Raw genomic sequence first — 27224 nt, forward strand, 5'->3', positions numbered from 1 at the left:
ATGAAATTGAGAATTCGGCGTCTGCTTGCAGGAACTGTTTTGATTCATACAGGGATATTTTGTTTAATACTACAACACGTGCTACATTACGATGAAATTCGGGATTCCGTATCGTTCTCGAGACAGAATATGATCAACAGAAACCGGAAATTAGACCATGTTAATTCCACCAGAAAGACTACACCAGTTGTGAGAAATATTCTTCAGGCTATGGAAATAGGTATTTTGACAAATACAAGTACTTCCTCTAATAAAAGTGGGATTAAATCTGTGATTGAGGAAATTCCAACACAAGGAACGTGTGGGAAAAGACCTCCTCAAAGTGTGATCAAACGTAATATCCTTTCAGGTGATTTTCAAAGTATAAGTCACTCGAATAAAGGGTATGTAATATCAGCAACTGCTGACTATAACGACAACATTACTAGCATTCTCCATGTGATTTCTGTAAAGCAAACCAATATGGGGAGAAAGACTTGGTGTGTTTTCTGGAGTGCGGATTCCAATGAGTTTCAGCCTATCTCTACATCAGAAGCGAGCGTTTTGAGAATCAATGAGCATCATGGTAAAAGGTAAAGATATTTAATTTTCATCTCCCTTCAAATCCACTAATATTCACACAAATATTCATATTCCTAAAAATTCATCTTCATGGTATGAATTATCAATGAAATGGATGAACTTTAATACAGCTGATCAGGGTCTTTCTGTATTTTTAGGATTGGTAATGGTTAGTTACTCTAATTCGGAGTTTAACAGAACAATGCTAGTCAGCAATCGACTTTACAGCCGACTATAAAACAATGGAATAAAATTATATAACAAACATGGTTGTCAGTTAGTAACAGATAACACTCAAGAGAACCATATCTGGCCTCTGAGCTAGACTCTAGGTTATTGACGGGCCATGCACATACAGCTTGTTTTCAATTTAGCACGTGAGGTTTGCCGTACCCTGCAGTTATTTAATACTGGGGCTTGTGAATCTCTCCGATTAGATTTTGACTTCCTTTCGATCACGTTGGATTTTCCTCAGTCTTCTCCTAGACTTCAAAAACCTAGACCCTTAACATCACTTACGAGTCCTAGAAGTACGAAACAGTTGTATGATGTAGCATCACTTACGAGTCCTAGAAGGACGAAACAGCTGTATGATGTAGCGTCACTTACGAGTCCTAGAAGGACGAAACAGCTGTATGATGTAGCGTCACTTACGAGTCCTAGAAGGACGAAACAGCTGTATGATGTAGCGTCACTTACGAGTCCTAGAAGGACGAAACAGCTGTATGATGTAGCGTCACTTACGAGTCCTAGAAGGACGAAACAGCTGTATGATGTAGCGTCACTTACGAGTCCTAGAAGGACGAAACAGCTGTATGATGTAGCGTCACTTACGAGTCCTAGAAGGACGAAACAGCTGTATGATGTAGCGTCACTTACGAGTCCTAGAAGGACGAAACAGCTGTATGATGTACGTCACTTACGAGTCCTAGAAGGACGAAACAGCTGTATGATGTAGCGTCACTTACGAGTCCTAGAAGGACGAAACAGCTGTATATGATGCAGTTTGATTCATTGTTTAGCTCTACTGTATCTAACTGCATTAAGATGTGTTATTTACCTGTGTGTCTTTTGTTCAATCTTAAATACTTCACCTTAAACTTAGTTTACGTTCATGTATCTACGACAATTTACAAATATATTTGATCGGTAAAAAGTACAATTTCACTTCAGCGTTGAGTTCGGTGTGAATACTGAAAATATGTAAAGAAAGAAGCAAGAACCAAGCCAGAAATCAAACAGAACGTGAAATTAAACGAACTTGGCAAGTTCTGAGTGATCTTGTTTTGATAAGCTCTTCCATAAATTCAGCCTGGTGTGAAAACAAAAACAAGTCCGCCAACAGAGGGGCGCAGTTAGGTATGCTACGAAAACTGTTACGTTTCGTCAATGGCGAGAATCCTTCATAGCAGTAACAATGATTCGAGTTCACATTCAGTGAGAATATTATGTAATATTTATACCTAGCAGGGGTACTAAATACTGGTTACCAAGCACTCAAGTTGCTGATTGATTTAAACAAAACACTTTCGTCACTTTGAGGCCATATTGTACAAGATTAGTTTGGTTGTCTTACCTGTCTAGAATGTCCTAAAAAGAAACATTATTACCTGCTACATCTAGTTCACTGTTTATAAGTATGCAGTGGTTGTTCTGTCGATTTCTGTTTCGATGGTAAATAGGAATTTGAACTTTAACCCTAATATAGGAATCTGCAAAAATTAACAACAAAATTAAAGTAAGTAGTCGAGAGAAACAGTGTTTGTCAGATGTCTGGTGACCAGGAATGACCTACCTATTGTTGAGGCATGTGTGTTTAGGTATTACAGATTCCAACAGGTTTCTTGTGACCAGGAATGACCTACCTATTGTTGAGACACGTGTGTTTAGGTATTACAGATTCCAACAGGTTTCTTGTGACCAGGAATGACCTACCTATTGTTGAGACACGTGTGTTTAGGTATTACAGATTCCAACAGGTTTCTTGTGACCAGGAATGACCTACCTATTGTTGAGGCATGTGTGTTTAGGTATTACAGATTCCAACAGGTTTCTTGTGACCAGGAATGACCTACCTATTGTTGAGACACGTGTGTTTAGGTATTACAGATTCCAACAGGTTTCTTGTGACCAGGAATGACCTACCTATTGTTGAGGCATGTGTGTTTAGGTATTACAGATTCCAACAGGTTTCTTGTGACCAGGAATGACCTACCTATTGTTGAGGCATGTGTGTTTAGGTATTACAGATTCCAACAGGTTTCTTGTGACCAGGAATGACCTACCTATTGTTGAGACACGTGTGTTTAGGTATTACAGATTCCAACAGGTTTCTTGTGACCAGGAATGACCTACCTATTGTTGAGACACGTGTGTTTAGGTATTACAGATTCCAACAGGTTTCTTGTGACCATGAATGACCTACCTATTGTTGAGGCATGTGTATTTAGGTATTACAGATTCCAACAGGTTTCTTGTGACCAGGAATGACCTACCTATTGTTGAGGCATGTGTGTTTAGGTATTACAGATTCCAACAGGTTTCTTGTGACCAGGAATGACCTACCTATTGTTGAGGCATGTGTGTTTAGGTATTACAGATTCCAACAGGTTTCTTGTGACCAGGAATGACCTACCTATTGTTGAGACACGTGTGTTTAGGTATTACAGAGTCCTACAGGTAAACGTTATTGACATCAACTCACTTAACTGTATATTTTACGACGAGTGTTGATTAAAGCGTAGGTCACTTCCTTATCTGATGAATCCTTGTCAGATCACTGGATCTATCGAAACCTAATACCATATCTATATATAGCAATGAGTTGATTGGTATATCGGAATCTATATTCGAGCAATCATTAATTTGTAGAATTATCAACATGGAAATGAATGCTGGTAACGATAAGTGAATACAGATCTTTCCGATCATTTGTATAACGAGTACCATACAAGGAAATAGCTTTCTTAAACTAACTACATGTCTTGTATACTAGCGGTTAAACTCCGTCAAAAACGTTCAGGATTCATATTGTTTTATAAATACACACGAGTTGAACTGTCCGTCTCCATCAGAGCTTACCCTACATTTTAACTTGGCATGGCATACTAGTACATATGATGTGGAATCACGCCACTGATGGAGAGGGTTTCTGACTACAGATTAATTCTATTAACACGAGAGAAGAATAAGGACATATTTCATCTAATGTCTGATGCATTTTATAACGAAAATGAGTACAAATGATTGTTCACTACACCTAGATTGGTAGTGTTATTTTAACTCTGATGATTTTCGGTCATCATTATCTTTTTTCAAATAGATCATTGTGCACCACCACATGATGCAAATCGCTCTTCAACCAAGGGACTTACGATATTATCCAGCAAAGCCAATGTTCTAATGAATATTTTCCATTTACAGTCAAACAAAAATAACATTAACTGAATCAATCATGACATGACTGTTACGTGTTTGTGATTTGTTCACGTCCTCAGTCTAATTTATTTCATTATAACCTGCCACTACTTTCAATAGGAGAAAATGTTAATACACTGTATGAATGCAGCTTCAAATTGAAGAAAGAGCTGGAATTGCATCAAAATTTTAAAATATAGAATTTTAAAAGCAATTTAATTACATATGTAGTAATTCAGGTCCATTATCAACTGTGAGATTGTACATAAAGTTTTGAATACAAGACTATTCATGGTCGCTAGGACTCTACTATGAATTGTTGTGAAAATCTTCGACACAAGAAGCACTACAGACATTGTAATACATAACAAGTATTCAAAACACACAAAAGACCAAGACACGTTTGCGGTTCAAAGCGTGCTTTTTTTCAATCAGGAAATGGGCATTTTTACTGTTAACCTTGCCTGTCTATTGTCAAGGGTCCTTTCAACACATCCAGTGTCGCATATAAATAATTTATATATAAACAAAATCGATAACACGAGACCAAGCGTTCCTATTAGGTACTTTCACTTACAGTTGTTTCCTTCTGAGCGGGTATACTGTCAAATCTTACAAACCTGTGTCCACTCTGTGGAAGTATTTACCGGCTAATTTGCTATATTTAAACTGGGGATAATCTCTTTTTAGGCAAGTCATATGTTATCACAAACGGATTATAACAAATCCTTTCAACACATTCTGTTTGAAAAGACACCATAATTACCTAGCTAATATTATCATTCCATTGGCCTGATCATGTATAGACTTACAGTCTTCCAGAATGATGCCAATATTTGGGAGATATCTGTTACAATGAATTATATCTGGCTAATCTAGACAGAATCCTGCGTCTGGAAACTCGAATGCAATTATCACGTCAATAAAAAAAGTAGTAAGATTATTGCATGTGATGAAGTAGGGGACGGGTTTGTCGAAACAGAGATTGAGGTAGGCAAATACGATGAAACAAAACGAAAAAGAATTTGAAAATGGAGATATGTAAAATCACACAGGTAGCTAAGCTATACCGTCTGTACTGCCTTTTGAGGACAAAAACAGAAAAGAACAATCTTTTGTAATATTGATTTTTCGGGTCTGACGTACGTAATCATACATCTATGGTTATAGGAGTATTTGAATTTTTTAGATTAGTATGCTTGTTTATTTTACTCTGCTTGTGCTACAAGTTCAAATGAATGGTCAGGAGTCGAGAATTCCTGTAGTGGATAATGCTTCAGACAACATGCAAGCAGTCAACCCTTTTAGCATTCATGGAATTAGACGTGTTAACATGAAAATACCTCCGAACCGATTCCACATATTGTTGATAAAAGAAAGAACATATCATTTAATGTCATGTCCTTGATAAAGAATCTCTCCGAACTATATAAATAATTTATTATAAGTCGAGTCAGGTACGATAGAGTTAAATCCAATCAAGTACAATAGAGTTTTCAATACCTTGCATAATGACAGCTGTTATCGCTTCAATGACGTTTCCGGCGCGCGCTTTCAATTATTGATATGATATTGTTAATTTGCCGTCATGCATTTCAATGCTTGATTTACCCTATAGGTGATTTTAGTGTTGTTCATATGAAATTGTTAGCATGATCTGATTTTTTTTACAAACCAAGTCTTTGCTTTTGTGAATTTCCTTGGATCGATGTTTTCTCCAGTGGAAACGTCACTCAACAACCTCAACAAAACTATTCAGATGGAAGGGCTTTCTATAATCAATATGAGTACTTTAATTTCGATTGTTTTAGTAGTTATTATAATTTTTTGACTTTTCAAAAATAGTGTGTCTTGTAACTAAAAGTCAGTTTGTGTATTTCAGGGAGGTAGGATAGTATTTCTGTTTGTCCTGCCCTAATTGTGTATTTGGACATGGAACGTTACTATAGACACCATACAATGGCTCTCCCGCATGATGTTCAGTGCGGTAGCTTTCATATACAATACAAGGAAACCGTGCATTAAAATGACCTTGGCTGTTCATTGTGCGAGACAGAAAAAGAAAACCTAAAAACGTTTACAGATCAGTTAAATGTCACTTCAACCGTTCGTGACGATTTACCAAAGTAATTCTGATATATACCCTCTCCAAATGCATTAATACATGGACCAATCACATGTATTTTGTATGGTGTTTAGACTCATCCTAGTGTTGAGATGGTAATAAACGTTTGGAATTTGATTAACATCTTGTAAAAACGTCCCCATTGTGAACACTATACATTCATACATATCCTCTTTACAAGTTATATATCTAATGTTGTCTTTAATTTACATTCAGTAATTCGCTCTAATGTCCCTGTTGTAATCTTACTATGTATAAGATAGATAATTGTGTATTCTGTATCAAAGAGATTCTGTTTAAAACTGTCCTGGTTCGCTAATGACTTCAAACTATAGGCTATGCTATATGCTGTCGATCGAATGCAGTGCCACCCGGAGTGTATCTTTATCAAACACCTTTTGTACTTGATCGATCGCTGATTTGATTTGATTGTCATGAATGAAAAGAGGAAGATGCTGTTCACGTAAACAGTGATCTGTGTGTCAGTCATATGTCATCTAGCGTAATGCTTGCACGTGACCAATAACCATCACCATGCGACATTCCAGAACAAATAGGTCATATCTAGATCTATATTACAAATCCATTGCTTTCTAAATGACATGTTTCACAACCATACCCCATCAACAATGGTATTTGCTATGCAAATATTTATTGAAAGCCTCGCATTCGTATAGTATTCCGACCAGAATCCGGCCTACTTGTTCGATCTCTGGACCGGATATACCAGTGGCGGACAGAAACAGTACCATTTGCACTGTCTTCGGTTTTCTTTGTCAATAGTGTAATTGTACTGCATGTGTTGATAAAGTGACAGATCGTCTGTCGTTTTTACGTCTTTAGATGAAGAGAACTGATCGCGTTCGGGAAGAACATATACTATGTAGGGAGAACACTGTATAAAACCAGGTTAACGTACAGACCTTCGGGTGGGGGTAAAGGGAGACTCTAACAACCCTTTAGGCTGACGTATGCAACCTATTTGCACCTGCTTATCTCATTCTCTGTACAGGTGTAATCGATAAAACTGAAGGAGCCACACTGGCTTATAGTGTCTTTCTTTATACCCTCGTTTATAGTAGTATTTAGCTAGAATTTCAATATTTAGTGTCCTCTCTGATAAGACTTTGTTTGCATGGTGACTTTATTAAGTCGGAAGGAGGGATAATTTCTGTTGACATATGCAATAAATATCAACCATAAATGCCGATTATAAAATAGTCAGGGTTATACAAATGTCAGTGTAACAGTTATAAACAAATTTGTTACAATGTATTAGACGTCGGCTGATGTTTACACAGTAGGGCTGGCCTACTATCGTGGCATATAATGAATCTCCGGGTAAAGCTTATTGATTCCGACGAGAACAAAAAAAAAAAAAAAAATGGATTGACAAAATATAACCATAAAACATGTTATTCTCTCAATTACTCAAATAACCAACTGTTTACCAGTGTTTTACCATCAAATCCTGCTAAATTCTGAATTAATATCAATACATCTGTTTAATACTCCAACACTACAACCAACTAACCATCCGATATCCGAGCCAGACCCACTCCGTTATAGATATTTTTCATATTTTATTGACTGGAAATGTTGTTGTATACTAATAGATAATATATAAATAAAGGCTTGTATAAAGTTTCGAACTTGAAATTGAAATGGTACCGGAGATATCAGTGCCAGAATTAGTCTCATTAATCAACACCAGGATATGAATATTGATGAGGAAAAGTCACGTGATACGTTCAGAGGCGATCAGAATCAAAACAAAAATGGGGGAAGAGGTGAGTAGTACGTCCATGTGACATCGCTTGTAAAGATATTTTACCGATAAATGCAATCAATACTCTATATATCCTGTGTGGAAATCTTTTTTCTTGCCACTTAGATGTGTAGAACGCGAAGGAAATGACAAGGAAGTATATGTATATAGACCTATCAAATGTAACTTTCACATTAGATGTTACGCACTTTGGAAACACCCGAGGGTGCCCGAACGGTTGTTGATAGTAACGTCAATATATCAATATAAACTTATCAAACTTATATAAGCTTCAATTTATTTGACAATGATTCCGAAACAGGTTATAGCAAATTACATTAATCACTCTCGATGGCCCGAGTGTTAGCTCACGAGGGGTCTTATTATGGGAGGAAAACGGAGTACCCGGGGGAAAAACCCACGTGGTCGGACAGGTGACCCTTTATCTTTTTATGTCCGTTCCAGGAGTCGAACCCCGGACGGATAGGTGAAAGGCAAGTGCGTTACCACTGCGCCCTCTGACCACCGAAGTCAATATACCGTCGTCCATGCTTGGAAATCTAATGATCTTTACCGAGTCAGGACAAGTTTTAATTCCTCCATGCTATCTGTCCCGTATAAAATGACGCCAAATTGTCTTTTAACCCCCTTTCACCTCATCTACTTAAATCAATAGTTTTCATAAAAAGACGCGCTTAATGGATGATCCTTCGTTCTTTTTCTTTCCATCAAAACGCCTGGGAAAAGAAGCAATTAGTTTGAATGAATAATGAATGACCTCAGCTGATTTAGAATGTTATCGGAACAATGATTCCGATCGCGTTACCACAGACATTGGTGTCATGGAATGAAATGAGAAATCTAATTCTATTTCGATTGAGTTCGTTTGAACATATTGATGTACACATCCAGTTAATATTTCATTATATAGAACGGAAATATGCTTATAATTACGTTATAAATATTTGAGTCTAATATAAGCACACCGGTGAGTCGATTCCATTAAAACGTTCACCAACAAGCAGTACATTTATTTGTTGTTGTTTGTTGGTATTTGACATACAGTGTTAAAAAATGGTTCACAAGGTCAATTTTCTACACGTACTTTTGTTTTATATTCATGAATGTGTTATCCTGAATTATCAATAGGGTGTATTGTATGTGTTAACTTTAATGATGAAACACAGAGGGAAAGAAGATGGCAAAGGTGTTCTGTCCAGGTTATAGACAGACATGACAGCAGGTCCATGCTGGCTTTTCAGGTTATAGACAGACATGACAGCAGGTCCATGCTGGCTTTTCAGGTTATAGAGAGACATGACGGCTGGTCCATGCTGGTCTGTCCTGGTTACAGAGAGACATGACGGCTGGTCCATGCTGGTCTGTCCTGGTTACAGAGAGACATGACGGCAGGTCCATGCTGGTCTGTCCAGGTTACAGAGAGACATAACGGCAGGTCCATGCTGGTCTGTCAAGGTTACAGAGAGACATGACGGCAGGTCCATGCTGGTCTGTCCAGGTTATAGAGAGACATGACGGCAGGTCCATGCTGGTCTGTTCAGGTTACAGAGAGACATGACGGCTGGTCCATGCTGGTCTGTCCAGGTTACAGAGAGACATGACGGCTGGTCCATGCTGGTCTGTCCAGGTTACAGAGAGACATGACGGCTGGTCCATGCTGGTCTGTCCAGGTTATAGAGAGACATGACGGCTGGTGCATGCTGGTCTGTCCAGGTTACAGAGAGAAATGATGGCAGGTCCATATGCTGGTCTGTCCAGGTTACATAGATATATGACGGCTGGTCCATGCTGGTCTGTCCAGGTTATAGAGAGACATGACGGCTGGTCCATGCTGGTCTGTCCAGGTTATAGAGAGACATGGCGGCTGGTCCATGCTGGTCTGTCCAGGTTACAGAGAGACATGACGGCAGGTCCATGCTGGTCTGTCCTGGTTATAGAGAGACATGGCGGCTGGTCCATGCTGGTCTGTCCAGGTTACAGAGAGACATGACGGCAGGTCCATGCTGGTCCGTCCAGGTTATAGAGAGACATGACGGCAGGTCCATATGCTGGTCTGTCCAGGTTACAGAGAGACATGACGGCTGGTCCATGCTGGTCTATCCAGGTTACAGAGAGACATGACGGCAGTTCCATGCAGGTCTGTCCAGGTTACAAAGAATCATGACGGCAGGTCCAGATTTTTCAGGTTACAGGGAAACATGGTGAAAACCTTTCGCATGACTTGATTAAGTTACAAATACAGTGAGGAATGATGTTTGTTAACACAAAAATTGATCACGGTTTTAGTCGTACCAAATATTGGTCATGATTCTAGTGGTACCAAATATGGTCATGATTCTAATGGTTCAAAATATTGGTCATGATTCTTGTGGTACCAACTATTGGTGATGATACTAGTGGTACCAAATATTGGTGATGATTCTAGTTGTACCAAACATTGGTCATGATTCTAGTGGTACCAAATATTAATCCTTATTCTAGTGGTACCAAATATTGGTCATGATTCTAGTGGTACCAAATATTGGTGGTGATTCTAGTGGTACCAAACATTGGTCATGATTCTAGTGGTACCAAATATTGGTGATGATTCTAGTGGTACCAAATATTGGTCATGATTCTAGTGGTACCAAACATTGGTCATGATTCTAGTGGTACCAAACATTGGTCATGATTCTAGTGGTACCAAATATTGGTGGTGATTCTAGTGGTACCAAACATTGGTCATGATTCTAGTGGTACCAAATATTAATCCTTATTCTAGTGGTACCAAATATTGGTGGTGATTCTAGTGGTACCGAATATTGGTGATGATTCTAGTGGTACCAAATATTGGTCATGATTCTAGTGGTACCAAATATTGGTCATGATTAGAGTGGTACCAAATAGTGGTCATGATTCTATTGGTACCAAACATGGGTCATGATTCTAATAATACCAAATATGGTCATGATTCTAATGATACCAAATATGGTCATGATTATAGTGATACCAAACATTGGTTATGATTATAGTGGTACCAAATGATAATGAAATAGTGACTACAGTTTGAAGATTATACTACCGTTCTTCCTCCTAGGCCTTTAGGAATCACCAGCTTCCTATTGTCTCTTGGTGTTGATTTCTCCGCCTAATACTAATCAAGGGAGTTGTTAAAATGTACCGGGTCATTAATCAGTTATCTATTGTATTGCCTCCACGTGCCGGAATTCTAATAGCTGACGGGAATGCAGTCGACCCTTATGTATAGAAGGCTGCTTTATTGTCGCGATATTTTGAAAATGTCATATCTAGCTGTATGATTTTATAAGTTAATCCATATTGTTTTGACATCAAAACGTTAATTAATTTAAAACTGATAATTTAAAAAAAAAAAAGTTATACCTAATGCACATCCTCTCGTATCATAGTATTAATTACTGTGCGTTGTGATCGACCACGTCCCGATAGAACGAGTGAAAGAGGTATTACAGCAGCGTTAGTGTCCTTCAACCGGCGCTCTTCTTGTATTACTGTATATCAATATTTCCAAGCATGATTACTTAGCCAGTATACAATAGCAAATAGGAAATTTAATTTGGAATGCAATTATGATAACATATATTCATCTATATTTAGTGACTAAGAAGTCTGAGGCATGTTGGTAACTGTACAAAAAATGTAGATATACTGAAATATACATATTACTATAGTAGAATATTAGACTACATGTCGGCAAACAATAGCTTTCATCATATTGCTTATGAGAAAGTAACCTGGGTTGGTTTCCCAGCACCATTGCTATTATCATGATATAAAGCTGGGTTCAGTAATGTCGGAAGGACTGTATTACTCGCCACCAATGTGGCATTCATTTACGTCATGTACACAACCTTCTTGGTAATGCCAGTTATGTTTTATAATCCACCGAAACAATAGTTTGACTCGAGAGAATGGTTTGCGCATGGCAGCGTGGGATAGTGACAATAGTTAAAATAAATCGAAAACCCTACCCTCCATCCAAGCCTCAATGTGTTTTGTATGCATAAATACCCATCACATATATATATATATCAACATTGAATTCCACTCGACATTAAAAAGCAAGAACCCAATTGATTTGGTGTGGTGACATTGAGCCGGATATCGGAATATTGCTCTCTCAACTTAAGGTGTCAATGTTATAATCTATGCTTTCGGATTGTCTCGGGTCCCGTCATCCGGTTAATGATCCGACGCGTCAGGGAAATCACGAAACACAGATCATGAGTATTTCCAGTCGAGTATTTTATGACACATTTCTGATAGAAAACGCATCGATCAATCCAGACTGATACTGCCGGAGTGCTAAGCCTATTTATTGCCTTGGACATGTATATGTCGTATGGAAGCCAAAAAGAAAACACCGATTGAGGTGTCGTGTCAGAGATCAATTTGAAATTATGGATGCTCATGACGACAATATCAACCACGACAACACATGAATTTGATATGTTTTATGTTATGTGATAGCACATAGTTCCAGTCAGACATACTCCATGCTTGTTAGTTGCGCATCGTATCTTGACTCCAGTTTCACGGGACCCATGGCCTGTACAGCACAGGTAACAAGGATGGATGGATGGAAGGATGGATGGTTGGTTGGATGGATGGATGGGATGGATGGATGGATGGATGGATGGATGGTTGGATGGATGGATGGGATGGATGGATGGATGGATGGATGGATGGATGGATGGGTGGGTGGATGAGTGGGTGGCTGGCTGGCTGGCTGGCTGGCTGGATGGATTGAGATATTGGTGGGTGGGTGGATGGATGGATGGATGGGTGGGTGGGTATGGATGGATGAGTGGGTGGATGGATGGATGGATGGATGGATGGATGAGTGGGTGGGTGGGTGGATTGATGGATGGATGGATGGATGAGCGGGTGGATGGGTGGATTGATAGAGTGATGGATGGATGGATGGATGGATGTCAATTTCATACGGTGCGCTTTTTGACTGATATGGTTTGTCGACTTTTTTATATTATTATTTTGTTAAATATTCTTTCTGAAATGAGTAATATTACATTGCACGATATATAATATAATTAGTGTTTTACGTGAAGCGTTGTATGCGATCCTGTCGATTTTTACTTCGTTTTGTTTTTTTTGTGATGCTAAAAGCATCTGGTCAATCGCTGGAATTACGTTGATAATTGCTAGTTTGGTTTTACAACTGAAAACGCAAACTAATTTGACAATACCATAAATAATGTACCCTTAGTCTGAACAGCCGGATTTTTGCCACATCCGTTTCCCTTTGGCACATTAGAATCTAATAGCCACTTCCTTCTGAATCACCCGGCGACAAAGTACGCGTAACTGTCATGGCTGAGGGTAAGTTTCAGTAATTTTGTAGTTCTACAGTTTCATGAGAGAAAACTGAAACCAAAATATGTTTGGACAAATAAGATTATCATCTCATTATTGCAAATATGTGACGATGAATTATTTAGAGATTTTTGGTAAGCCTAGTCCGATGGAATCTCATAAACGTTAGGTATATCTGTACGCAATTTTTTATTTGTCTCCATGGAGGAGACAAAAATGTTATCACGGATAAGTCAGAAGCCTGCGGACTAAGGAGGTGCTGACTCGGACGTATCACACATCAGCAGCACAATAAGATGTCGTGTATTATCATATTGCTTTCTAGGTTTTTTTTAATTCCTCTGACCTGATGGTCAAATTTTAATGCACGCTATATTAGTGTATATTATGTCAATTTTTATAATTTTCTATATTTACATGTATGTATATTGCACTTTGATTGTGTTTTAATTGTTCCTTTTGTGACACTTGTGTGATACACAAGTGCCCATTGAAAATCATATAACTCCTAGATAACTCCTTGTGTCTGTGATATTACTTCATTATACATAAGTAGTGCACATCATTGTTATGTATACAATGCAATGTATTATACGTATGTTTGTCACAATAATAGCACAACAGTGTTCATGTTTTATTGTTTACCGTATGTGATTTTAAAAAAAAGTTTTTTGACTCTTGACTCTTGCACTGAAATAACTATAGATATTAGCAGAAAAGTTACCCAAGTTTCGTGTGTTGCTGGGGATAACGCCCCCACTCATTTTTCTCATCTTTATTTTAATACTCTACAATAACGTAAGGTAGCAGTAGAATCATGATATGATAGATAATTTCTTTTTTCAGTGACAATAATACCGGTTTCCTTGACCTCATTTTTTTACATTGGTCACGATTCCTGAATGTAAACGTTTGAGTTCAGCATGCGAATTCTGTTATTCACTTAAGACATTTGATCGTGTTATCTTCTATACAATTTTGCATTTCGGTTGGCATGTATCTAAAGAATGAAGAAAAAGAAGACAACATTATACCACACGTGTAAAAAAAAGCCTGGAAACTAATGCATATGCTTATCTGTGTTGGGCTATTTAAAACAAGGTGGGTCATATGTATTAAAAGGAATTGCGATATAAGTCATTAACTAGTCAAGAATCAATATTCGGTGGTCTAGGGGTATTAGGAGATAGGAGGAAAGGCATTGTTGGTGTATTTGAGCTATAAGTACGTACAGTATCATAAGAATTCATGGTCGATTAAAACCGTTCATGGTTAAAGATTTGATCAGAACAAACCCGCCAATCATTAGAAGCCTGTATTCTATTGTTTGTAACGGACAGAGCTGGTGATCTAATCATCCCAAGTTTTAATATCTCGGTTTGAATATAGCGTCAAAGGGCAGGGTAACATACATGTACAGTGTGTTACACATTTTATCAGTGCTTGTTCTATACGTGTATGCAGTTGAGGACAACGCGGACGCATTTCTGCCATGTAACAGATCTGGTATCCGGACTTAAAAAGTGTAGGCTTATGTTGATACTTAGCGGTGATATATTGTTTCATTTGTGGAAATTTATTTCTATAAAGTCAATCACTTGTACCAGGTAATTGCTAACGCTGGACATTTAATCGGCCGAAAGTGACAACGGACTCGGGTTACTTCATTTTTACAGATTTTGGGATGTAGTTTGTCAACTTTATCAGCATTTGATAATGGAAATTTAAAGAAAGTGTTGAAAAATGTATGTCATTCAAATGGTTTCATTTCATTTCTGAACTTTTTTTCGACGAGAACAGATGACGTCACGATGGTATTCAAAACACGAAGACCAGGAAGTTTGGTTCTATGGCTGACGTTTTTTGTGTATGGTTTTTGTCAGCTGTTTTTGATGACCATACAATTTAGTTACGAAAGCGTTATTTCCAAGGACATAGAAGATGCAGAGAGCAGTCATTCCGTGGTTAGCTTTAACAAGAGTCTTACAAAGACACCAAACGAGACGTTATCCCAAGACACAAGGAGTCCATTACTTACTAAATACCATGACTTCATGCGAGTTGACAATGTAACAGTGCAGGCTCAGACATTTGCATTCTCGGCTTATTTCTATAACGAAGGAAAGGGGAATGTGGTGAGAGTTATAGTCCTTGCCATGCGCAAAAATAGCCTTGATCCGACTCTTTGTCAATTATACGGCTCTTCAAATAAGAAAATACCTCTGTCTCTGAGTATTTTACAAGGCAATGTCTTTTATGAAGAAGTTAGACGTCAGGATATTAGAGAACATCATAACAAGAAGTAAGTACACAGACACTGATAAAAAAACTTCACTTGACACCGTAATGTTGAATTCTAAATCATAACCCTCCCCCAGAAACACTGTTATTTTTCCCAGTGTATACTATACAACACAAGCCCCTCCCTCAGAAACATTGTGCCATACCCCTGTGTATCTGTGTATATACGCTTTACAACTCAAGCCCCCCCCCCCCACCCCACCCACCCATAGAAACATTGTGCCATACCCCTGTTTATCTGTGTATATACGGTTTACAACTCAAGCCCCCCCAACCCCCACCCATAGAAACATTGTGCCATACCCCAGTGTATCTGTGTATTAGGCTTTACAACTCAAGCCCCCCCCCACCCACCCATAGAAACATTGTGCCATACCCCTGTGTATCTGTGTCTTAGGCTTTTACAACTCAAGCCCCCCCCCACACCCACCCATAGAAACATTGTGCCATACCCCTGTGTATCTGTGTATATACGCTTTACAACTCAAGCCCCCCCCCCACCCATAGAAACATTGTGCCATACCCCTGTTTATCTGTGTATATACGGTTTACAACTCAAGCCCCCCCCCAACCCCCACCCATAGAAACATTGTGCCATACCCCAGTGTATCTGTGTATTAGGCTTTACAACTCAAGCCCCCCCCCCCCACCCACCCATAGAAACATTGTGCCATACGCCTGTTTATCTGTGTATATACGGTTTACAACTCAAGCCCCGACCCCCCACCCACCCATAGAAACATTGTGCCATACCCCTGTGTATCTGTGTATATACGGTTTTACAACTCAAGCCCCCCACCCCCCACCCCCCACCCACCCATAGAAACATTGTGCCATACCCATTTGCTTTTTCTCACACTTCTATGTGCATTCAACGCTTTACCAGTAGCGGTAAACGTGACGTCACAGTATAATTTGCGAATGTATGACGTCATTTCATTAAATAGTTCTGACGTCTCTTTAGATATATATTACCGGTGAAAGTGAAAATATCACATGGGCATAGATTCTCTTAATTAAACGCTAGTCATGTGCTAAAGTGAAACGAAACGTGTGTAGACTATCCCCCTACATCAATTACCTACACTATAAACAGGTTCAAAGTACTAACATGTAAAATTAGCCTTAGACTTAAGACTCTGTAATCTAATTAGGGTAAAACATAGTAAGGCATTATCTTGCCTTTGTTTTGTTATGGTTTGATATCATTATGACAAGGTCAAGGTCCCGTTATGTGTAACTGACACTAGCCAGTTTGGAGATATATCCAATCAGGACCTGATCAAATATCACCGACTTCAGTTTATCGTCATTACACATTTGTTTTTAACACGATTTTAGTGTTAGTACATATTCCGATGCGCTTTGTAAAATGTTTATCACCCAGTGAACAGCCAAAGACCAACCTCTTTGAAAATCGTGCGGGAGGTCCGCTGCATATTATCCAAAACATTGAGTGTAAAGTGTTTAACTGAAGGACACAACCAAAATAACACAAAATGGTCCTCGATCTCACCTTCTGATAAAAACGAACTGCATCTGGCAGACAATTTTATGTCTGCATGCACCGACATGCATGAGCTATCGCGGTCCCTACTAACACTAAGTTCACCGACATGCATGAGCTATCGCGGTCCCTACTAACACTAAGTTCACCGACATGCATGAGTTATCGCGGTCCCTACTAACACTGAGTGCACCGACATCCATGAGCTATCGCGGTCCCTACTAACACTAAGTTCACCGACATGCATGAGCTACCGCGGTCCCTACCAACACTAAGTTCACCGACATGCATGAGTTAACGCGGTTCCTACTAACGCTTAGTGCACCGACATGCATGAGCTATAGCGGCCCCTACTAACACTAAGTTCACCGACATCCAGGAGTTATCGCGGTCCCTACTAACACTGAGTTCACCGACATGCATGAGCTACCGCGGTTCCTACTAACGCTAAGAGCACCAACATGCAGGAGCAATCGCGGTCCCTACTAACACGAAGTTCACCGACATGCATGAGCTATCGCGGCCCCTACTAACACTGTGTGCTCTTGGTCTCTTTTCCCACAGTAGCACAAGTCACCATACACGGAATATATATTGTACGATTAGAATATTTTCCTTAATGAAAAGTTATTAATTGTAAAGTGATGGCCTCATTATACTGGCTGTCTGCTACATCCAATTTGTTACCTTTGTTACTGTACCCATACAGTAAATTTTATCTTGTATATTTTAAGAAAAAATTGAGATTTTTCTATAATTTAATAACATGCATAAAAACTACATTTCGATTCAAATACAGTGATTTTTCCAACATTGTGTGTTGATAAAACTTTTTTTTTTAAAAAAAATTTTGCTCGAAATAATGCGGTTTATATTAACATATCTGATTTTTTTGAAAACCTATTCTATATCAGAGACAGAAATACCCTGTAAGCAAACAATGGTGTTAAGCTTCGTGTCAATAGACGTGAGACCATTTACTAACATTATCGTTTTAATTCATCGATTACGATATTGAATGAAAGCGGTTGTCGGGCGGGCAATACAATGTCAAAAAAAATGCCTCACATATTATTCACTGAGAAGTCAAGGACGTCCGGACCGATCCTAGTTCTGTTTCGGACGTCTCACGCTGTTCTATATTTGTATGAAGTGTGTTCGATCGGAATTGATTGTATACAATTTCTATATTCCCAATAGCATTTATCGATTTTGTATCAACGATAGCAGGCACTTGAGTAGTTCTATTGGTGACGCCACCATCAGTTCAGCATCAATACTAGTACCCTATTATAGTATCGGTAAATATACATTTCATACTTTACAATCAATGTTCCTTGTTTCGGCGTCATTGACCATTTTGTAATATAAAAAATGTTCCTATATAAGTTACACAGAGTGTATCTCTGAGTGCCACCATTTTTTAACCCCCTACCGGGAAGTGTGTTTGATAGTGATTATAGTCTTTTTCCACCTTAACGTAGTACCAGTTCTAACAGGTAAATTTACCTGTAAAACCTCATTTGTTGGCACTCAGAAAATGATATCACTAGTATTTTTTTCAATGTTTATGTTCATGATACTTCTTTTTACATATGAATATTCAAAGGATATATTTAAACAACAGTCACCTTTTGAATAATTTTGTTCTATATAACATTATTAAGTATGACTAACCCTACTTCATATTCAATGTAATATTGATTATTTTTTAAAGTTTAGATAACAAATATTTAAATTATCTAACATTTTAGATCATTGCCTATATTCACATATACATTGTACATTGCGTTTGTGTACACATAATGTATTGGTGGGTCCTTAGACCATAAGTTAATGAAATTAAATGGAACTGAAATAACTATTAAACATTTCTCATCGATAACAGTGTAGATTTGATACCAATTAACAGAACTGTGACATTTTATTAACCAATAATGACATACTTTTTCTCTTTATTTCAAAACCCTAGTTCTATTTCGGGTATATATATTTTTTTAAATTTCAAATACTCTATTTTGTATTTTAGACACTTTATTTTTAAGTTCTATTACAAGAACGTTTCTCTTCGTGTGATAATGATTTCAGAAATATATTAGGGTGTAGTGCTAAATCATCCTACATAATACTTTTATTTATATACATATTTATGTTTTAACGCTGAATGAAGTCAAGCTTAATGATTCAGTGTATTTTAATCAAATATGATTTGTATATTTAGTTTAATATCTCAACCATGTGAAGAAAGGTAGTGAGAAACACAGGTAAATCTCAGGTAACAATCCAGGTAAGAAAATGCCAGTTTATATGAAACGGTATATAATTGCCTTGCCATTGTTTTCAAAAACAAAATGTTGGCACTCGAATACCCCGTTACATACAAGTATGGTTGTTCGATATAACAATACATTGATTCATGGTCTGCTGGTACGTATAGGGGTAGGAGACTTTAATCAACATGGCTATGTGTACAGGTGTGTTATATACTATATAATATAACGGTTCCACACGGAATACGGTGTCCAAACACACCCTAACACATCACACACACTCTGTCGACCAGATTAAATGTCACTGCGGAATAGTCAGTATCTAATTTGAAATAAAAGCCCGAGGAATTCCGGATGACACTCAGACATGTCAAATATTAACTTATGTGCCTAACTTATACACAATGTGTTGGTGATTGTGGACTATTTAAATGATCAGATGATCGAATGGCGGTCATTGAATTACAGAATCATGAACAGAACGCGTTTGTTGAAGTTGGTTGTGACAGTGCTGTGTGTGTATTTCATTGGATATTTAATCAGCAGCTTCGTGCATTACATACAGTTAGTAACATATAATTTGTATGAATGTGAAAACATGGACGGATTAGTCATGACGTCATTGCAACAGCAAACATTTCTTCGGATAAACACAGAAAGGCCGAGTGGCATTTGGTACTTTTCTGCCTTTTACACTGGTCCGGATATCGATTTCCCAAAGAGTAAGACCAGGATTTGGATGTTAGGCCTCAAAAAGAGCCGAATGGCAAGCGGGAGGCTATATTGTCAGTTTTGGTTCAGTCATAGAGATTCAACGGTACTAACAACTCTCACGAAAACAGTTCTGATCAACGAGCATCGTAACCTAAGGTAAAAGACATCAGCATTTAGATTTGATGTTCACATAAAATATGCATTTTCAATCAGCCGAGACTACCAAATCAGTACGTTTAACGGCGAGCACGTAAATAGTCGACGGTACCATCGTGGAATTGTAGCAATCGTTTCCAGTTTTTTGTGTGTTAAGTATTTTTTTCGTTTAAGTTATCAGGGCTGGTAATAGGGATGAGATAGCCTTACGTTGACGAAACATATGTACAGTCATGAATTTTAGGTTACATAGCAACTCAAGGATGATAGTTCCTGCTAAGTCACGCACCTCAACCAAATCTCGTGGGATTTAGTTATTAAAGGATCTGTGTGGGTTTATTTAGCATGATCATGAATTCAATTAAACATTTTTTTATGTCCACGTTGACCCGATAAGAGATGTGTGGGTGAAGGTCAAAGAGTATTACAATGTTTATAAACTCTGAAAACTTCGGGGACGTATAGCAGGCATATGACACGTAAACAAGGTGAGACAGAACGGGAAGGATCGTAAAACGTCGACATAGGAACATTTCAGCTGAATAAAAAGTCAAACTGTTATCGTAACGTGTTCGGTTATCATCCGACACTATTGCACACGGGGCCGTGGAGTGGGCTAGCGTCTTGGTGAACAGTTTATTTATTTTCGGAGTATTCCCTGCGGTCGTTTGACATCCTTTCTGTACTCTGTGAAAGGGCCTGCTGTGTTATAGACTTTGTATTACGGTTCACCAATAACATGAAATCTACTTATGTCAACAAACTTTAACCGTAATAAGGCTACCTGTTTAGATAAAAGATTAGATAAACTCTGTTGACATTTATCCCATCATGATTGTAATTAATGCAGAACATAACAGTGAAATCTCGGATCACCGTGAAAAGGATAAAATATAATGTCGATCTTGGACTGGCTTAGAAAGGAAAGGTCGGTGGGTTATTTATGCTTATTTACAGTGTTGTTGGGGAGTCGTATACTAACACTGTTTAAAAGGACGTTATAAAAGACTGGCGTTCTAAAGACGGCACAAAGCCTAGAAGTTCTTTCCGTGTTTTCAATGTTACCTGTGTCATAAATGCGAACTTTACATCTTTCTTTCATTCACGGTTATCTGTAAAATCACGAAGCTTGGAGTTTCTGTTGTCTACTCTGACTAATGTAATACGTTCTACAGTACGCTTAGACACGTCTTGAACAGGGTACAGTAAATCTACATGTCTACAGTTACAACAGGTATCTATTGATTCACGGTATTTTAACTCAATGAATACATAAAATCATTTATATTTCACAGGAAATATAACTTATTAATTCAGCTAACGAAGATTCATTTTATCAAACACGAGTTACAATGGTTGGAGAAGTACTGGTCCGATACCAGTATATACCGATTGTTAAGTACACAGAAATGACAGATTTGGTCCTAAAATCCCAATGCACAGGTAATTACTTCACTCAGGTAGATATATTAATATTGATCGATACGGTGACGTGATCAATCGATAACTATGTGACATGCACCTGTAATGAGACGAATTACATTTCCTTGTCCGAATCTGCCGGGTATAATACCTAGTTTATATATATACTTTTCATATCTTGATATACCACATTGCATTACTTTCCAAATTGACTAACACATGAACAACCGGTGTAAATTCCTGACTACATAAAAAATAATAAACTTGTCGGTTATCATATATAGATACCATTGTATAATCACATGTATAGGCCAACAGTTCTGTTATTACTACATTAGAGATGAGTTTTCTGTTGGCGTAAAGTATATCTATATACACTGATTACTTGCATCTGATCCGCTTAAAGGCGTAACGCACGCGGACGTATATTACACTATATATAGTTCTAGGTGTACCACGTGGAAATTCAGGTGTAAACAGCATAACAATCTTTTATCTTGTATATTGTAAATTAGAGCTGGATACAGTCGTTCGGGAAAGGGACTTTTTATCATTGTGTAGATTGCTAGTGCAGTGTTTGTCAAATAACCCGATACCAAAGGCATACAATGTTTTCTATAACGTTGATGCTTTATACACGATCTGATATTTTTTGTCTGAAGTTTACGGTAAGTTATTAGTGTAAACCTAATAAGTTTCTACCATTGGTTGTAGGATATGAGTTTTCGTTTTTCCTCAGGCGCCTCCTATGGCTGACGATTCCAAGACAGGCTAAATAGCTGTATGATACAGTTTAATTACCAACCCCCCCCCCCCCCCCCCCCCCCACACACACCCCGAAATGTTCCGGGCTATAACTTCATAACCGTTCAACCCAACTTCTCAAAATTTGCTGGGTATATTATTACGTTAGTTTCTTTGCTATTGACGACATTTCATTTCTTATATTTTTTTCTGTTTCCATGGAAACGTAGTGAAAAATCACAAAATACAAAATAAGTGTTTACTTTCCATTCAGGGCTACAACTTCAAAACCATTTCGCTCAACTCGTCAGAATTTTCTGTATATACTATGTTATTGTCCTAGTTTTTTTCTGTTATCATGGAAACATATAGCCCTAATCACAAATTTCAGTTTTTTCTTCAGACCAAATCTCTTAAACCGTTCACAGTAATTACCCGGTACTCAAAACTTTATACCGGCATCAAGCTATAAAGTACTCTAGTACAAGTTCTCAATTTCAATATTTTGTTTGGAACTGTTCAAACTTACAAGCAGAAATCAAACTTGCTGTAATAATAACATATACAGTGTGTATATATATATATGATTGTGTGTCTTTCTGTTAAACCATCCGAGCCAACAAGAGTGATTAATGTCGGATGGAAAAGCTTACTTCACAATTGTTGTAAATAAAATTTGAATTTAGAAATTGTAAGATACACCTAGGGTAGATATGACAACTGCACAAATTAGACCCGGTCATTATAGTGGCACAACAACGTCTTTCACCTTTAATTGACAATTATACACAAAAATAAGTTTGATAGTAAGAATGTTTGATATGAATCCTTTAGAGACTATCGGAAGTACTTCTTATTTATTGTTTATTATTAATTTGAAATCCTGAATTTATAATGTATTGAAAGTGTAAACTTACATAGAATTGTAAATCATAAAACAGTAGAGGAGAAATAGAGTGTGTTTTGTTTTTCCTTGTGTGTGTACAATGCAGGAATCCTTTTTTGACGTAGACAGACAAGGAGGAGTGCCCTCCAATTCTATATATACCTTGTCTACTGACCTTGTGTTTGTGTAGAGTATGCGAATAGCTTCCCTGTAAAATGTAGTAACCCAAATATTGGTGATAACACTTTATTCCACACCTCACAAATGCATTCCCGTGTTTGGTAGGTGAAGATAAATCTGTTTTTCACGAGGGAACAGACTGAAAAGACGGCTTACACAATCAGCCGTGTGGTTACTTTCTCATGACGTACAAACAGTAACCAAAAGGGCAAGGTCATCAATTTCAACAAACATTTCACGGACAATTTATGGTGACTTGATGTATACAGATAATAAATAACTTGTGATATATAGTGATTAGATGGTGTGGGGGTATAACTTCAGAGTTAGCACTCGATCTTGATTACAATTCAGATTGTTCAAAAGTTAGTTGGAATAGACCAATGGTCAACGAAATACTCATATTGTTAACACAGAAAACTGAAAAATTCTGAACGTGAAAACAAGAGAAGCACTCGTTATCAATTTTTTCAATAGAAAATAGAAGATTTGATCATTGATTAGCCATAATATCAATTCAACATTCCAGCTACAGCTGCTGATCAGCATTCGTTTAGGGCATTTGTTATAGTAACCTAGTCAAAACACATGGAATAAAACACTATACAGAAATATTCAGCTGAGCCAGCTCTTTTAACCAATAGACATCGATGTGCAGTCAGATCTTATATCCATTGCTTGGTATATGTGGAGACAATAGAAACACTAGGTTTGAATTATAAGTATAACAGTTTACTGTGGTATTATCAACATTTGAAGGGTGTGTGTGGTACAGTGAGATTGCACGAATGAAACCCTTTTGAAGTGTTCACGTGTTTTATTTTTCATGTACTGGATAGTATTTGAACATCAATATTTTTGAGCTTACATGACAGACACTGAGCACATCAGTCACAGCTTTTATCGTGATAACATACAATACAAATCCGTCAGATACTACTAAGTACCGAAAACTCTTCTGTTAGTGTTTAAGAACCACTTTTTCGGGTCCGATATTGTAGACGATTTTAAATCTAACCTTAATTCCTTCTATATCAAGGTAGCAAGCATGACGTCATTGATGTATGTATATGAACGTATTAATGTAAGGTTTGGTATATCACCAGGCATTCTTCGTAGATGTGTGGGTTTTAATCGATACAGACCGTATTTCCACACAAATAACAGATTTCTTGACGTTTATCGTGTCATTTATATATGGACACCGATATTTTAATGCCTGCTTGGTATTTATCTCCCATTTTATTTCGTGGTTTAACATGTGGAAATGGAAATTTGTATTCTGAAAGAAATTCGCATTTTCCTGCATGCAATCTACAGTTATTGTGTCCAGGGGGAATATCTTCAGCGCTAACCACTACGTCTCAAAACGACAATAAAACTGTTGGCTAATTGTATTTCATTTGAATATATAAATATATACATACATATACATAGATATTTATCCAGCAACTGGCACTGCCGTTGTCAGAATACACCTGCCACATATATTTTTGCAATGACGGAAAACTGCTATATTATAGCACGTGCCTTAATTCGATAGAATTACTATATTAATTTACATAAATATTAAATTTAGAAATACAAATAGTTGTTGAGATAAGCGATTTTACATGTTGCAATGAACAAGTTGATGTATGAAAAATCGTAAAAATCGCTGTAATATTCCACGAAGTTTGGAATTATGTGTTCGCGTGGAACAATTATTTTGGCGTCCGTCATCAGACCAAATTCAGCGTAACGTCAATGTGAGGTAAACACAGATTGAATAACAAAACTGTTTAAGTTTCAATAGTCTGATTCTCAGTCATGTTGTAGGATAAATAGAATGCATGTATTCTCTTTATATATTTAATTGAATGTGTGTGTGCTGAGTGTGTGTGTGTAACAGAGGTCATTACTTAATTCAGTGCCTCCGCTAGGATTCGAACTCCGAACTTCTGGTTTAATTGACTGACGCTCAACCGATCGAGCTGAAGAGAAGTTCTTTCTAGCCGAGCAGTATATTGGGGCTAGTGTTTACCAGGGTGACATACACACACAAGCGCGCGCACACACACATACACACAAGCACGCACGAACGCGCGCGCACACACACATATATATCATTGTCCTCACGTTTGTAATGCTTCCTTATCTAATAGCAACATGTTCAATGTGGTATTAATACGTGGTACTAGTAAACTAGACTAACTCTGTATATTATATGTGATTTCCTAACATTTCTTTTGTGAAGCCCAGACTCGTAATGCATTTTGGGCTGGGGAAATATTGAAATGTGTGACGCTAGTTGTATTCATATGTTTGTTGTTAAATAACCTCTTCTATCATTACTTGTTTCCTTGTGAAACATGTCCTTGATCTTATCGTACTCCTACCACACTGTTCGTTCACCACCAAGAGCAGTGTAAACTTTATGTATAATTATGTAGTGTATCACATACAGCCAACAGTAGTGTATATATATATATACACTACATAATTATATATATATATATTATACACTACATAATTATATATATATATATATATATATATATATATATATATTATACACTACATAATTTTATATATATAATTATGTAGTGTATCACACACAGCCAACAGCAGTGTATAATATTTATATATAATTATGTAGTGTATCACACACAGCCAACAGTAGTGTATGATATATATATATATATATATATATATATATATATAAGTATGTAGTGTATCATTCACATAATCCTGCCGATTTTATGATTAATCAATGTTGTTTTGTTTTGTAGATACGCTGCGGCCTATTTCACGTGTAATGTGCCTTTCAATCTGAAACCAGCAGGAGTTTCTCTAACAACCAAACGCTGCGAGAACCCGTCCAACTTCTTACCAATTCAGTACCCGGAAGATCAAAAATGGCTGTTCACCGTTTGTGTCACGCCCCTCAACTTCCGGTATAGTAAGGCCTACGAATTAGTAGAAATGATCGAGATGAACCGGATATTGGGAGCCGACCATTTTGTGTTTTATAATTACAGTACGCATGTCAATGTAGACAGAGTGTTACAATATTACATCGATAAAGGATTAGTGGAGGTCGTGCAATGGCACCTCCCGATGAAGGTTGACGTGTGGCCTAAGGTCAAAGGTCATACGACAGAAATCCATTATTTCGGACAACTTGGTGCTTTAAATGATTGTTTATATAGAAATCGATATAGAAGTAAGTTTTTAGTTTATCAGGATCTAGATGAGTTTATTTTTCCTTACAAACATAGCAATTGGAATGATATGATTGAGTCATTAGCGCCTCGTAATGTGTACATGTTTAGAAATACATTCTTTCGCAAAGATTGGAACGACACAGAAGAACAATTTCCTGGTAAAGATCTTGCTAAAAAGTTCAAATCGACTATACTTTTGAAAACTATGAGAGAAGCAAAGATATTTGGTCTACGGCAGCGCTCAAAATACATTCTTAACCCAAGAAAAGTTGATACAGTTGGAATACATAATGTTTGGAAGGAGAGATCGGGGTCTAGTTTACTAAACGTTCCTCCGGATGTAGCGCTCATTCATCATTATAGAGACTGGGAAAATCCCCGTGATAAAATCAGACGTGAAGATGACTTAATAGCACTTCAATACAAGGATGAACTACTAGGACGAATGAAAAACGTGTGGACGGTTCTGAAGGACGTAGATTTAGGCCCGCTGGGGTACTGAACCATTTTGTTTTGAAGTGTCGTTTAAGGAAATTGTCTATTTTTGTACGTTGTTACTTTATTGTTATCGTCACACAAATCGAATGTTATTGA

The 27224-nt window shown here is 37.5% G+C and overlaps 1 protein-coding gene across 1 annotated transcript; it reads left to right on the top strand.

The window, feature by feature from the left end:
• LOC132559218 (glycosyltransferase family 92 protein F13G3.3-like) lies at nucleotides 1–27224 on the top strand. Its single transcript, XM_060223839.1, has 2 exons — nucleotides 1–572; nucleotides 26196–27224. Exons 1-2 carry the CDS (start codon nucleotides 1–3, stop codon nucleotides 27130–27132), a joined length of 1509 nt encoding a protein of 502 aa, XP_060079822.1. The 3' UTR covers nucleotides 27133–27224.

Source organism: Ylistrum balloti, unplaced genomic scaffold (genome assembly GCF_031769215.1).
Source record: "Ylistrum balloti isolate Yb309-2 unplaced genomic scaffold, AGI_CSIRO_Ybal_v1 Utg370876, whole genome shotgun sequence".
NCBI lineage: Eukaryota > Metazoa > Mollusca > Bivalvia > Pectinida > Pectinidae > Ylistrum > Ylistrum balloti.

What these genes read in the sequence shown, in the direction of transcription:
- LOC132559218 (XM_060223839.1), top strand. Translation starts at nt 1, where the DNA reads ATGAAATTGAGAATTCGGCGTCTGCTTGCAGGAACTGTTTTGATTCAT. An exon ending in AATGAGCATCATGGTAAAAG is followed by an intron (nt 573 to 26,195) that starts GTAAAGATATTT and finishes TTTGTTTTGTAG; the next exon opens with ATACGCTGCGGCCTATTTCA.